Source organism: Lathamus discolor, chromosome 14 (genome assembly GCF_037157495.1).
Source record: "Lathamus discolor isolate bLatDis1 chromosome 14, bLatDis1.hap1, whole genome shotgun sequence".
NCBI lineage: Eukaryota > Metazoa > Chordata > Aves > Psittaciformes > Psittacidae > Lathamus > Lathamus discolor.
Genome location: NC_088897.1, coordinates 9017993 through 9033409, shown reverse-complemented (window position 1 = coordinate 9033409; position 15417 = coordinate 9017993). Strand labels below are relative to the sequence as shown.

At 42.7% G+C, this 15417-nt stretch overlaps 1 protein-coding gene across 4 annotated transcripts in view; it reads left to right on the top strand.

Moving 5' to 3' along the window:
• The window catches only part of PIGL (phosphatidylinositol glycan anchor biosynthesis class L), a 59750-nt gene that overhangs the window by 29872 nt on the left and 14461 nt on the right, over window positions 1-15417 (top strand). For all 4 annotated transcript variants that reach the window (XR_010615951.1, XR_010615950.1, XR_010615949.1 and 1 more), the window contains exons 3-4: window positions 8040-8130; window positions 14523-14590. Coding sequence is in view for 1 of the 4 variants with exons in the window: in XM_065694730.1 (XP_065550802.1) it covers window positions 8040-8130; window positions 14523-14590 (159 nt within the window). In the remaining 3 variants the exon portion in view is untranslated. The remainder of the gene's footprint in view (window positions 1-8039; window positions 8131-14522; window positions 14591-15417) is intronic.

Genomic DNA, 15417 nt, shown 5'->3' with positions numbered 1-15417 from the left:
CTGTGTTCTTCCCCTATTATTGTCAGAAATATCAGAGAGACCAGAGACATCCCAAAGTGGTAATTAATGTGCCCAAGGAGCTCATGGTATTAGTAGAGGTGAGTCTACCTTTTTTGGTATCAGGTCAGTTTATCCCTGCTCTGGGAGCTGACATAGACAAGAGCAGGTTGTTCTAGGAATGAGGGGCAAAATTCCTAAAGGCCACCAAGTGCTATAGTCCTGGTGTGGCGTTCAGGCTTTCCACTCAGCATTTCCCTCATACATCCTCTTGGCAATAGGAAAGCGTTGAAGTGAAGGGCTGCTACATATAGACCTTTGCCCAGCAGTTGTGCTCTAAGATCCCAGACAGTTGCATGTTTGAAGATGTTTCTCTTATTAGAGGTCTACAGATGAGATTGCCTGGTGGTGCTGATAGGTCTGTTATTTGTCAGTCATTTGGGACAAATACCGGAAATGCACTTTGTCAACCGACACTCAGAAAAAGGTTGGTGGATTTTTGTTTTTCTGAACTATGTAGGGACTTTAATGGTCTTATTTTCCTGCATACCTCTCCAAGATGGGAGTGGAATTGACTTCATTTCACACTGCACTATTGTCTGCTGCCCAAACCACATTGCAGAGGGCCAGAGGAGGAACTGCTGACTCATAATTCAGCATGGCAGCCCCAAATCTCATGAGACTACCAAGTCTGGCCTCTACTGATGTTTTCAGTAAACTCTGTTAATGGCCCCCAACAGATCACACAGAAGTCCAGCTTCTATAAAATGAAAGAGAGGTGGCTTGCACAGCACTTGGCAAGTCATTCCTGGCAGTCTATACTGCTGGAAACTGCTGGTTGTGCTAGAAACAGGCTACATAGTGGCTGGCTGGAAATGTGTCACTGATGCGGGATCTGTGGGCCCCACTGAATTGATGCGCACTTAGTATATTCAGGTCACATAATGCTGTCAGGGACAAAATGGTTGTAAGTGGCCTTGGCTTGGCATGCAAAATGTACGTGCAAAATGAATGCAACTCAAACATGAATGAAACTTGGGAATAAAAAGTAACACAAAAAAACTGCAAGCAACTTGAGGGTGAAAGGTAAGGGGGGGGAACTACTTTTAAAGAACTCTCATTAAGGACTTGAACTTAATTGGTTTGTCATTGCCCGTCCCACCAGGAATCCAGATATACTCCATGGCCCTGTGTGGTTCTTGCATGCAACCTGTTGCAGACTTCCGCTTAAATTGAAGTCAGGTTGGACTGAATTAACCAGAGGCCCCTCCTTCCTCTGACAATTGCATTCGAAGATGTGTGTGACCGTGAGGTATTTGGTGCTCACTGCCTTGTGTGATCAGTCAGGGATGATGACAACACAGGTTAGGATGTGCTCTTCACACTAGTTCCTGAGCACATTCCAGCAGCACGGCAATAACATGAGTGTCACAAGTGGAGTGTGGCACTTGCACATGATACTCCCAGGTCTCATTTCTCCTCCTGCAGGTTATGTTTGCAGTACAGTATTCACCATATTCAGCATTTTGGAGCTTTATGCAATCTTTTATATATTCTGGGCCCCACCTTCAAGACAGGACTAAGATGTTGAACTTGATTCAATATTTCATGGGAAGACAGTGCAAAGAGTAAAGCAGAGGTTTGTGGGGTTCCCCATACCCAGGATTGCCAAAGCACGTGTTTTAGATTTCAGTCTAGAAATCAGAGAGCATACATAACACTTTTCTTAGAAGGAGCTCGAACTTCTTTACGTAGGTGTGAACGTGTAATTATTCCCCTTTCACAGTTGTGATGAGCAGAAGATAGGAAAGCTGTGACTAAATCAGACATCAGTTCAGAATTAGTTGAGCTAAATCTTGGTCACTGGCTTACACAAAAGCCCTGATGCCCCTCCAAACTAATTTTTTAAAATTTCTTTTTAAAACTAGTTCTAGCCACCATAGGTTTCTATGCATTTCTGTTCTTGAAATGTCCCATCAATTGTTTTTGTTTCAAGACATTGAATATGAACTTGTTCCTACAGCGCTTTGTGCTGTAATTCATCAACAAGGCACTGAGGCGCAGACGTCAAATGAATACCAGATTTCAAATTATGATAAGCAATTGTGTCATCTCGGTGAATAAGCATCAATCTCTGCTGAGAAATCATCAATAATTCATTAAAAATTATAAATGAGTACAGGGACATTTGGATAGGTCTGTGCAAATAATCAGTGCTGTGTTCTGGAATAATTCCTTTGAATTTAAACCCAAAGGATGCTTATTTCTCAAACAGAAACACATGGTCATGCCCAAGTCAAAAGTTTGTTCCCTGGAGATCTAATTACCATTTACATTTGGGGAGTTACGGAGGAACTTGGAATATTCTCTGTCAGAGGTGTGCTGTGTTTTACATAGCTCAGTGGAGAAGCATTCACAGCTTGCCTGGACTTTTGAGCAAGCTGAAGGGAACGCTGTCTTTCCTTGTGCTCTTTCCCTTCACACATGACTTCTGGCTGGTACAGCCACATCAGTGGCAGCAGCACTTGCCTGGCATCTAAACTTACTTAATTTACCTTTGAAATTTGTATAAAATAAGCCAAATAAAAGTTAAGTATAGAGGAAGAGGATTATGTCAATTCTGCTTTTTTTTTCTTTTGTGAAATATTTGAAGTGTATTATATTTTTAATCTTCCAGTTGTTATTTTCACCACTTCCTTTGCCCTCTACCTACACCAAACCCTAAGATTCTTATATCTTAAAATACAAATCCCAGAATAGCTTGTGTTTCTTTACTATGAGGAGAAGGAGGAAGCTGCTACTGTAAAAATTTCAGCTTGAGCTTCTCTTATCGTAGGTGGCTTTTAACTGACAGTTAGCAGCCTGCTTTGGTCCATTTCTCTCCTAAATTGTAGATTGTTACATTCCAATAAGCACACAGCATCTGTTCTGTGTATAACATGATGTTGCAAGATGCTGATCATGTAAGTGGGCTTTTTCCAATCGAATCAGAGATGTAGATGCAGCCTAACAGCAGTATTTCCCTCCTGTCTGTAACTGGCCATCATAGGAAGAGAAATGTATAAATAGTTATTAATGTAAGGATTTAGAGGCTCTGCTTCAAGATCTAGGGCCAGCCTGCCCGGACTTATCTTACTGTAATCTCAGAAATAAAAATTCTCTGCTCTGCTTTAGGGAGCATGAAATAATTTCTGTTTGCACAGTTCTTTGTTACTTTGATGCTGTGATATAAAGGTCACCGGTTGCCTCTGGTCATCACATGGCTTTTTCACTAATTGTGCACTCACGTCATTTTGTTCTGTGGGATCTTTTGCTTTTTGATCCAGTTTCAATTGCCCAGATGTTCATTTCATACAGTTAACTTTATACAAAGGGCATCCTTTGTTCCAAGAAACATATTGTGGTCATTGTTCTCAGCTGGGAACCCAGTGCACAGCACTTCACCTGTTTCCTATGTAACCCACCATCAATCTGTCGACCTTTGCGCTGGTTTAATGTAAAATCATTCATTGGGAGAGGAGGCATAAGGAGGAGAAATTATGCAGAAGTGTTTCCTGGTCCCTAGCATTGGATTGATTAAGGTCATGCTACAAGATAGAAAGGCAGTAAGAACTGGGAAAGCTTTCATCTTGACCCTTTTGGTGTGTAGTGGAATGGAAAATCACATTAGTACCTTCAAAGTTTTGCTCTGGTGTCTCAGGATATATTAATGGAGACCTGAACATCTTCTAGAAGGAACCATATTGCCACTTCACTCACTTGCTACCTATAAAGGTTTCATGGTAAGGCAGAGAAGGGTGCTTGCCAGTCCATGTCAGGGTGACTCTCACACAATGAGAGGCACTGCTTCATAATCACCCAGGGGACTACGGATTGCCCGATTCAACAGGTTTCAGGAGGGACAGATCTCAAGGTTATTCCAGCTGCAAGTGTCCTATATAGAACAGCCCCTTTGCCATTAAGCCATGTGGACATCACATAGAATTTAATTTAACCTTTAGAGCAATCATGAGAGCTTAGTTCATGAGCCGATAAATTCCATGGAAAGCTTTGAAAGAAGATTGTACATATAAATGCATTTGCTGTTGCTGAAAGATCTGGAAAGTAGTGGAAAATTGGGCAGGGATTAAGCAGTATATCATGTAAGAAGGGTGTAACTTGGCAATATATATCTGTGAAGGCTTTTGAATCTCTGTCGTGGCCAAGAGACCTTCCAAATGACAGGAATGCAGCCATCTTGAGCCCAAACTTTCCTAGAAAGATGACCCTACAAAATTACCCAGGCTATTGGCAGAGATAGAGTTACTGGCAACATGCACAGTGTTTTAATAGCCAAGGCTGAGGCAGAAGAGGAGCTATGCTCCACAGCCCGCAGCAGGCAAGAAGAGGAAGCCTGGAGAGGTGCTGGCACGAGGCAGTGATTTTTGACATTTCTTTCATTCAGGCAGCTGTAAGAGTGCTGGGCAAGATCTGCACAAGATTGAAGTTTGGTTTAACGTGCTGATGTGATTTGCTGTGACCCCTTTGTAGCTCTCTGGTACCTGGTCCAGGATATCCAGGACATCCGCCATATTCTTCTTATGCAAACCTGCAAGTATCTGCTCAGCTTGGCAAACAGAACAGCAAGGAGGTGAGAAGGAGGAAACCAGGGCTCCTGTCTGTTTCTCCCTACACACAGTGGATAGATGACTAGAAAGGTACAGGGTTTTATTTTCAGAAAACAATATTTCCCATTACTGATCCTGCCAAAATAAGTGAGCAGAGACAGGCACTATCCCATGCTGCAGCAGTTGCAGCACCACCATTCTCCATTCCTCTCTCTTCACTCTATAAATCCCTTGACATAGCTGTAAATCCCCTGTACAATGTCCAGCATAGCTATCACTGAAAATAGCTGGGTAAACAACACTTCTGGAGCCTTATTTTGTTAAAAATATTGTTTTTTTCTTCTTCAATGCATCTCCCTATGTTTCCATGGTCAACAATGGCTACATCCAAGCAGACACCTGCATTCAGTATCAGTCACATGTAACGCCCGTAAACATCACTTCCACGATGTAATAGTTTGGAAATAAGGCCAAGTGACCAAACCCCTCTGTCCTTCCCAGCAGCACCCTCAGCAGCATGACTTGGGAGGCTTCTGGTGCAGGACTTAGAGCTTGATCCATCCCTGTGACTGACAGCAGCAGCAAGTAGCTCTCTGGGGCAGAGGACAGGGAGGGCAGGTGGGGAACCCTGTCTCCTGGGACAAGCTCCAGTCTGCTCCGGGGAATGTGCTAATTTTCACTCCTTTATAGTCCTTTATCTCAGCCCTTTGACCTTGAGCTCAGAGGCATTATCAGCCTTAGCCAGAAAGGCAGTGTGGAGTTAACCATTGAAGTGCTAATTGTTTCTGATACAAAGTCCTGAAGGTAAAACCACAATGAATGCAAGCAGCAAGCCAGTGGACTTTTCAGGTTTGGTGAGGACTGATTTATTATATTAGGAAACCTATTTTGTACTGAATAGATAGTTTTGTGAGGTACAGCAGTTTTCAAAGTCTGCATGCCCCACAAAGTTCCTGTAGATGTCTCCTGTAAGAATGTTTCATGTGTGCATTGCTGTACATGTATATAAACTTGTTTTTCTTAGTCACCTCTTCATCCTTACCTGGACTCAATTATTGCTACATAGAGCGGAGGCAGAAAGTTACTGGTCTCATGCTTTCTGTGAAATCCCTGCTATTAGGGTAACACTTAATATTTTGACTTTACAAAGCATTAATCTTGATTAATGTATTGCCAGTTCTGCTACTGACTTATCGGGTGACGTTGAGCATGTTGTTTAACCTGTGTGTCATTTTTCATGTTTACAGAATGGGCTAAGAATACTTCAGTGGGCCATTGTGGCTATTAATGAGTTATGAATGTGCTTATGTATACGTGTGTCTCGTTTGACAAGATCAGCTTTTCTGCCTTTGGTGCCTGACAAATACTATGCAAGAAAAAGAATTCCTTTTCCTTACTGGAGTGAGTGATCTCTCCAGGAGCAGCAGTAAGTAGGCAGAAGCAGAATTAGTTTGCAGAGTCAGGTCAGTGTTCATGGAGTTAATTCTCTCGTGCCTTCAGATTGTTTTGTTTCCAGGGATTCTAAACCGTTGCCTCCAGCTGTTCATTTCCATTGACGAGGGTGATCTTTATCTGTCTAAACTAGTTAAATCCTGCTCCACTACCGGGCAGCTTTTTTTGGAGGCAGCCCAATAAAGCGAGTGCAGTGGCTGTGACACCAAAGCCTCCTGGACATCAGAAATTCCAAGCCCTACTTTTTTTTCCCTGACTCTCAGTGTTGGAGTGCCTCCTGCTTAATGGGACTCTTCACTTCCTCCATTTAACCCTTGTCCAAATAGGGGAATGATAATTTGCATTGTAAGTGGCCAGTGAAAAATCCCTTTTAGACTAATTTACTACTTTAATGTTATCAGATTAAGCCTTGATTTAACCTCAAAGGTACCATTTGAACAACTGAAGCACTGTTAGACTTGCACTTAGGCTCTGCTCCGTGTGCATGTTGCTTGGGATGGTTTAGTTGATGCATATTTTTAAAATGTGCTCCATTGAAAGCTTGCTGTGACGTGCTGGGACTTGTAATACCTTCGAGATCAGCAGTGCCTCTTCCTCTTCAAACATGAGATGTGCAAGTTTCTGTCTTAAGCAGATGAGGTCCAGGTTTGTTGTGTTGATGAGACAGCCACCAGATGTACCAAAGAATCTTTCCCTATGATGGAATTCAAACAAAGATGCTGTCTATACAGTAAGGAACTGAAAACAACAACAAAAATTTCTGTTGTTGGTAACACCCCTACAGGGACCATAGCAGAATGTGTGCACTAACGTGGAAGTGCCTTCTCTTGCTGCCAGGGTTTCTCATAGCACGTTATTTTGGCCTGTGCTGAGCAGGAGCACAAACACTACGAATGAAATGCTGATGGTCAGTTTGTACTTTAAACTCTTCCTTCTGCTACTACTGTTAACAGCAGTGGGAAAATCTGTGGCCAGAAGACCTCTCATAAAGACCCAGGCTGAGCTTTAATTTAGAATGTGCCAAGGAGACATTTTCCTATTGCTGCAGATGTTCTCATCCTTGCTGTCTGGGGAGTCAGACCGTGCTCTCTGCAGCAAACAGCTGGATCAGTTCAGGTCCAAACCCCTGTGTCTGTCTGAAAGGCTGTGTAGTCACTAAACCACCTCACAGCAATTATCAGACTATCAGAGGAGGGAAAAGGTCTGAGGAAAAGACCAGTTTAACATGTCATTATAGGTCTTTAGCAGCTGTGTGTTATCCTATTGTTACTAATAACCTTTTTAACTTTGGAAGCAATGTTTTCTTGGCATCATTCAAGCATAATGACTGGGGGGTCAAATTCAGCTGTCAGTTGTGTAAATATGGGATGATTCTCTTGGCTGTTTGGTGTTATTTTGCATTTGGCTCATGGTTCTTGCCCCTAAAAGCCAGGCAGAGTATTCAGTCACAGTATTTCTTTGCATACCCAGTTGGTATGCAAAGCATAAAGTAAACAGATGAACTACTATCAAATCCATGCAATATAATTATGGCTTTATTGTCCTTTGGTTGAGGTGAATGGGTTAGTCCTTTATAAATGAGAACAGGAGTGTGCTTGTTACTTTTTGTATGTAATGCCACCAGTAGATGATGATTGGAAACTCAGGAAAATGTTTTTTAAAAGGGGTTTTAAATAAAGAGAAAGAAACTCGATTTGGGTTAATAGAGAAAAAGAATCATTGAACAGAATAGTTGTTGCTTGGAGTAAAGCTGTCAGAAAGCCCACCTTAATGGTGAGAAAGGGAGACCTTGGCGAATCTATGAGGGAGTTGGAACTGCTGTTTCCCTTCCAGCCCCCCAAGATACAAGCTGTAAGACTCTTAAGTAAGGTTCAGTAGTTTTATATGGTAAATAAATTTATCTTGATTTCATTATCGCTTTTCTAGCATGGTCTTTGCAAAGTTCTCAGCAATGAAATGACTAACTGCACTTCTTATTTTCAGGGATCTTCCGGATAATCCCGCTGTGGAATGGGACACACAGCTCCTTGCTGCCTTGGTGCTAAAGCATATAGAAGCCAGTAACATCAACCTGGTAATGTGAAACTTTCTACAGCATAGGCAATTTCCACATTACTTTTGAGCTAGTGTTCTAGGTTTTTTATTCCCTCTGAAAGCTTTCTTTGAGAGTGTATTTACTCATTTTGAAATGTGTGCTTTATAATTTTTATCCATTTCTGTAGCTAGATCTTATGAAGCCGCTTTTGGGTCGTAGCATCACCAACCTTCACTGAAGTAAAAGCTTCAAACTGGTTAAAAACTCTGTTGAAACTAAGGTTCACTGTAGTGATCTTGAGGTTTGTTAATTGTAGCAGACCCTCTGAATAAGCCCAACTGAATTTCAGGTCTAAAATGATACTTGAAAGCAAGTTTGCATTTTATAGTCTAAGACTTAGTGTGAGTATTCATACAGCTCCTTTGTCTTGACAAGTAAGACATGGTCATTCTGATCCTCTTCCAAACACTTCAAACAATTGCTACAAGTTCAAAACAAATAGAATTGCTCCACTGGACAATTAGGAAGAGGATGATGGTGTAATTCGGGTGGTTCTTTCCTCTCTGGAGATCTTTCATTGCTTCCAAGTGAGAAATGAACAGTGGAGGAATTTTGCTTTACTAACTCCTCAAATGTTTTCTACATTTTAAAGCAACCATTTTGACCTTGTTGCCAGGTTTCGTTGATGAAGAGAGTCCATCTGGGATTTGGGTTTACATTTAGGCTTAGATTTGAAGTACATTGGCAGGCGTGTGTTACAGATTAACAGGGATATAGGGCAGGACTGAAGAATATTAAACTGGGGAAATTTCCTAGCACTGGTATAGTTGTGGGGTTTTTTTCCCCACAGAATAGGAGTAAGGGCCTGGGCATGGAAAAGGTTGTGTTCTGTTCTCTGTTGAACCTTGCTGTGATCAGGCATGTCACTGTCACACACTGATTAGCAGCAAAATCCCCAAACTCTTAAAGCGTTACAGCAATTCACAAAATGAGAAGCCACATCTCCTGTAGCATGAGAAACCCATAAGCAGAAAAGCCCAGCATGCTGCATCCAAGTTTGTATTGATTCTGAAGCTAATTTTCCATTAAATTCATTGTTGTGCACAGACAGATGCAGTTTTCCTGGACTCCTTTTGTGTCTTTTGGTCCCACAAATAGATAGGTTTTCATCTAATCTAAAGCTCCTAACACAAGAGGATTTGTATTGCATGTTTGTGTTCTCATGGGCGCTAGGACCAGTGCACCAGAATCCCAGTAGAAACTCTGAAAACACTAGAATTCCTCTAGATAGTTTGAAAGCATTAGAATGTGGCCTCAGAGACAGAACATGCACAGTCACTGGTGCTGTCTCTGCTGTGCTGCGGGGTCAATGTAGCTGCAGTAACTGCAGTAGGACCCACTGCTTTGTCCTCAGCACTTCTTTGATGAGCACTGTGGACACGTTACTGTAGCAGAACACAGCAGCGGTGCCAGAAGTGCCTGAAGCAGCTTCTGGGGGCTGGTGGTAATGAACTGCTCTGTGGACTTACATTATCTTAAGTGTCCCAAGTACTCACACAGCTCTTGGATGTTTGCTAAAATACCATCCATTTAGGAGCAGACCTAGTTTGCCAACAACAGCAAGGCAAGTGATTACCTTTGTTGAACATTCTGCATTTTAAAATTTCAGAGCTGGCTATCTCTTAGCCACTCTTGGAGCATCTCTGCTGTCCTAAGACAGTGGCCTTGCCTTGAGAAGTAGACTGAGTCTATTTTTCAGTAACGTTGAAACTGATAGAGTTGGTGTAACTTGTTAGAAGAGTCTTGTCAAAACGTAATCTGACAGGGTTTCAAGCACAACAAGCACTAACACAATGGAGCCAATATAATTGGAAGACATGTATTGTTTCAGCTATCCCGATGGGAAAACTTTTCCTGTTTCTCCCTGTAGTCATAGCATAGACAATGGTATATTTTATTTACAGAACGTATGTTTCATCTGGCAGTGGGGAAGCAGGCTGCAATTCCAACATGTCTGAAAGGGAAGATTGCAAGGCAAGGAGTCACACCGTGTTGTGCATAGTTTCGTTCCATTGCATAGTTACTCATTTCCTCAATTGCCCTGGAAGTCCATGAGTAACTCAATCTTTTTGTGAGCTACAGGGACGTATTTCATCCAAGCTCTACATTAAATAGTGGAGACACAGAAATTAACAGTTGGTGTACTCAAAGCCAAAACTAATTTATAGACTTTGGAAATTATTTCCTGCCTTCTGGATTTATAAGCAAGAGCAGTGTTGCTGGGAGAGGCAGCCAGGGCTAGTCTCTCTCCATCCAGATGAGAAAGTATTCTGTGTGTAAGGCTCTAGATTACAAAATCCTGTTCTTCAGGATCTTGTGTTTTGGTGATAGCAGAGCTTGGATTAGGTGCCATTCAGACTGTGTTTGGGGCAGATATACTGCCAAGACCAGAATTCAGCAATACAATGTTTTTACAAGCTGTTTCCACTATGCATTGATGAAAGCATCATCCATGCAAACTGTTTATGGAAGAGTTCCATTGTCTTGGGTCAGATCAAATCAGCCAGACCTATCTGCAAAAGGCATTCAAGTTGGAGCTTACATTTGAGAGGGTGCATTCAACTTTGTTCTGGATCTTGGTCTCTACACCCCTGAAATTCAAGAGCATTTTAATGTGTGCTGTTTGTAGAGGATTTTATATGCTTTTGAAGAATACAAGATATAGAGTGCAGCATGTGGAGTTTGCTAGAGGAGGCAACAGAGCTGGGTCAGGCTTTGGCATCCCTTTTCCTCCCTTGCTTATGTTACAGTCTCCTCAGGTGTGGTTTGGGGTACATGAGCAGGAGGCTCCCAGAAACTAAGAGTTGGTGCATAACTTACACACCTTTAGCTCAAACCTAGTGGACACTGATGTTGATCATGATTGGATTTTTTCCATTTTCGTCCAGTTCTACTTTCTTTTTAATCTTTAGCTTCTCTTATTTAGTAGCAACAAGAGACATCTCCAAACATACAAGAGGCTCAAAGGGCTTTTGCATGTCTCTGGCCTCTGCATGAAGTGATGCTCAGAGGAAGGCATCACTCGATGAAAATGGAGTTGCTTGCTATGGCAGTTTATGGATGGCCCTTCTTAAAAAGGAAGGAGACCTTTCTATCCCCAGCAGTCTACTCACAAGCAGATGTGTGCTCTGAAACACAGGATGATGCCAGGAAGAGCAAGGGAGACCCACAGCTTTGTGTGCTTTTTTTTATTGATGCACATGGTGTGTAGCAGGAGGATGGACTCCAGACCTCTCAGGAGTTTTCTCTTCTGCTAGTAATTGAGTAAGTTCCTCTGTGCTCTCCCCTCTCCGGAAGGGATTTCTGGACCTGTTTGTCTTGGCTGTTGCTCTGGCTTGCACTAGTGAAAGCTCCATTTCCTGAATACCAAGGTCACCCAGAAGAAAACCCAGCAACAATGACAGCAGTGGCTCCCATTTCGAGCAGGTGTGGGGAGGGAACTCCCTCTTGCCCTAAAGATTTCATTGAGTAATAATTTCCACATCAAGTATATTCACTATCCCAGCCTTTTGCTTCCAAAACTGGCTAAGCCTGTTTTTAACCCAGACAGTTTCAAGATGTTCAGGTTTTCTCATCCTGCCCTGACTGCTTGGTTTCATCATCAGCCTGGTTGAGGTGATGGGTTAAAAGCAAGCACACCAGCTAGCTGCACCATGCTCCCGTGTGAAAGTATCTTCTGCATGTGAGAAAGAAATTCAGATCTGTTATCAATGAAATGAACCCCTGAAGCCAGAGGAATACATTTACATGTGATTGCTGACTGCTTCAAATCATGAGCACCATGGTGATGTTGTCGAGTCAGTGTGTAAGACAGCAGACCTAGAAGCTACATACTGGATAGGTGGCACATCACTGCTGTCTCAGACCCAGCCAGTCAGTGTGTTGAGAAGGATCTCTAAAGATGTAGTGTTTCAGAGATGGTATATTTGCAGATAAAGTGAATGCCACCATGGCCACTATTCAGATACCTTGGGAATTGTATTTCCAAATTTGTGTATTTGAAGAGACAGACAATTCAGCTACAAATGTCCTAACAGTATATTAGACGACAACTCCGTGCGATCTCTTTAGCTACTTCAGATGTTAGGTAAGCCCAGCAGCACTAAGAACAGCAGCTCCTATTTCAAAACAGATGTAGAGAAGGAGAACCTCCAGAGGTGTTTCTGACAGATGATTTCCGTGTCAAGAATGTTTCCTAACCCAGCCCCATGCTCCCACAGTCGGCCTGAGCCAGTTTTGTCAAAACAGTGATTAGCTCATTTAGTCTGCTCACTGTAGTCTCTTATCTTGGTCTTCTGGTTTGTTCTGTTGTACCTCCATAGAAGGAAAAATGTGTGTTTTGGCTTGCCTGGGGTTTTGAGCTTGGTTTCCTAAGGAAACAAGAATAATGTAATTGTATTTATGTGTGTGCACATCATGTTTTGAAATACTTTAGAGCCCATTGGCTAATTTTAACTGCATTTGACAGCAGGGTAGTAGTCTTAAAAATCTTCTGTTTGTACAGATTACATGAAAATAAATGACCAGCAGAAGAGAAAAACCCTCTCTCTGTCCCCGTTTAGTAGAAAGGTTTAGTGCAAGTCCAGCCCTTGGCAGACTTTTGCTATTATTCACCTGCCTAGGAATTTATTCTGCCTGCAGTGAGTGGGGTAATATTGTCATCTTAGTGAAGTACCATTTTAGGTAGAAATTACTGCAGAGCATGTTTTTTCTTATCTGTAAAATACAGGGTGCACTGCTCATTCGTTCGCTGAGCTGAGCAGGATTTAATGGTGTCTTTCCCAGATGAGCTACTCCAGAAGCTAATATCCTTGGGGGGAAGTTAGCACCATGCCAGGCCATGGCTGGCATGCTGTCCCAGCAAAGAGCCTCTCAGGTAGTGCAGTTGTATAGCCGAAGCAGCCAAAGCTGAACACATAGTTTTTCCCCTTATAAAATAGGTGTTGACCAGAAAATGCTTCTTTGTACCTGAACAAAACCAAACTGAGTCCCACTGCTTGTTGCCAGCCATGAATAACCCCACTGCTTGGTGGCAGCATTATTATAGCCACTGGACAAAGCGGAGAGTCTAACTGGACTTGTCCTGGGTGGATGGGTTTATGAGCAGGCTGGGCTGGAGTTGGTGGTTTTGGAAGTATTTTGTTATCGCTTTGTGCTTCCTCTCCCTCTTTACACAATATCCTCTGTGTTTGAGAGGGCCTCTCCTGCTGGAGGGTGGAGTAGCACGTTGCAGGACGGGCAGGGCGGCTTTTGATCTTCCCTTGATCTTTAACCCAGTGCTTCAGGCCCTGCATATAAAACAAGATTTTGAGAATGGAGCTGTGGTGAGTAAGCAAGGCAACAGCATTTCCTTCGCTGAAGAGAGAACAAGCTGGCAAGGAAGCAGACATTGAAATGTGGAGAGGTTATGATTTCTTTCTGGAGAAGGGAGCTGTGGAGAGCTCTGCTGCTTGGCCTCTCCCAGAGCAAACACCTAACTGTCCAAGGACTGTCATTTTTGCCTTCTGGAAAGCCTACCAGCATGTATGTGCTGTCTGTTCTGCACTTTATGCTGCCAGTTAGTCTTCTAGGTTGGAAGTGGGAGCCTTTTAGTACTTGACAGTACTGTGCAGAGGGAGCCCTTGGGGTGGATGGTTCACCCCTGACACATCACTGGTAGGTCTGAGGGCAGGGAGCCAAGGGTATTCTGTGCTTTGGAGGGTGACTTGTTAGTGCTGGGTTCACACATTGCTTCTGCATTATGAAGTTCCCATTTCTCCTACCAGAGAAGCAATAAACAATATGATCTTCTCATGCAGTGAAAAGCCCAGCTTAATGGTACAAAAAGCGCAGTCAGCTGAATCTTTAAAAAAGCTAATTCTTGTATCGGAGTATTTTATCACTGTGTTATCCTGTGAGGAAGCCTCGTTGCAATCAGGACAGTAGATTGTGTTGCTCTTATTCAAGCAGTTCATGGTACAACAAACTATAGTTCCACCCTGTAGTGCTTGGGCATTCTAATATGTTCTCATATCCAGGAGAGAATGATTCAGGGAGCAGGACCTCTTGGGTCAGGAACAAGTTAGTAACAGATTGCTTTGAAAGTAACCTTTTGGCCGGGCAATAAGTACCAAGTGTATCCTGCCAGTGGGAACAGGGTATTTGTCATCTTTCTGTTGTTCAAGCTGGTAGACCATGTAGTCATCTAGGTTGAATCTTGTTTGTTTAGTTGTATTTCTGTAGCATGAGTTCACACACAAGGCCTCGTTGTGCAATACAAAAGCAACTCTCTGGATACAGGGGGCTGGGACAGTGCTGTTTGCGATGTCAAAGTTGGTAACTGCACAGTTTCCTTCTTCAAAATGGTTATTGTTCTGTGGTTTTTATTGCAGGTGGTAACCTTTGATGCAGGAGGAGTGAGTGGTCATGCAAACCACATTTCTCTTTACACTGCTTTAAGGTACAGTGTTCTGCACGCTTCACTGAATGCCTCACTATAGTGTTACAAAGTGAACATGGTGTTTGGGTGTAAGCAGAAAGCTAATAGCTACAGCTGAAAGCAGTATGAAGTTCACTGATATAACTGAGTGACAGGCTAGGGGACATGATACTACTTGGAGAAACTCTCACAGCTCTGCAAATGACCTACAGCATCCTTTATTATTCCATCTGCTGGTGTTTTGCCAGTCTCCCTTTCACTGGGCCCTCTTTGCTCTTCCTGTCCTTGATCCCACTAAAATATGCCACAGATCACATTGCACTTCTGGTTTGAGGAGAGTGTGTGAATATCTGATGCCTGAGCTGGTGGTAGTTGGATTTGGGAAAGTTCTACACCATTGTTCAGAGGATGTTGCTGTCCTGTGCAGGTACCTGAATTTACCTCTCTGACCCAAGGATGTTGATTCTTCACTGAAGCTCTCTCTGTTTACCACTCTTCCTAAGTCAGTTTGTTCCTTCACCACTTGTTTGTTACATTCTGAGAACGTCTGTCCCTGTGCTGTGATCTGGAAGGCTGCTAGACAAAAATACCTTGTATTAAGACCACCCAAATTTTGCAGAAAAGACAGCTACTGTGTTTTATTTTAACCCTGTGCTCATTTAGACCTCATTGTGTCATAGAGCGATCTCCTCCAAAGCTGCTGCTGCCTTTCCCAGGCATGAGAAGAACTCTTTGCAAGTATATCTTGTATTTTTAGCACCCATTTGTTTTCTGAATCATCTGTGCAATTCCAATAATTCTCTGGCTCTCCTTGCTAGCAGCATCACAGAGATTTGCCTTTCCTGCTT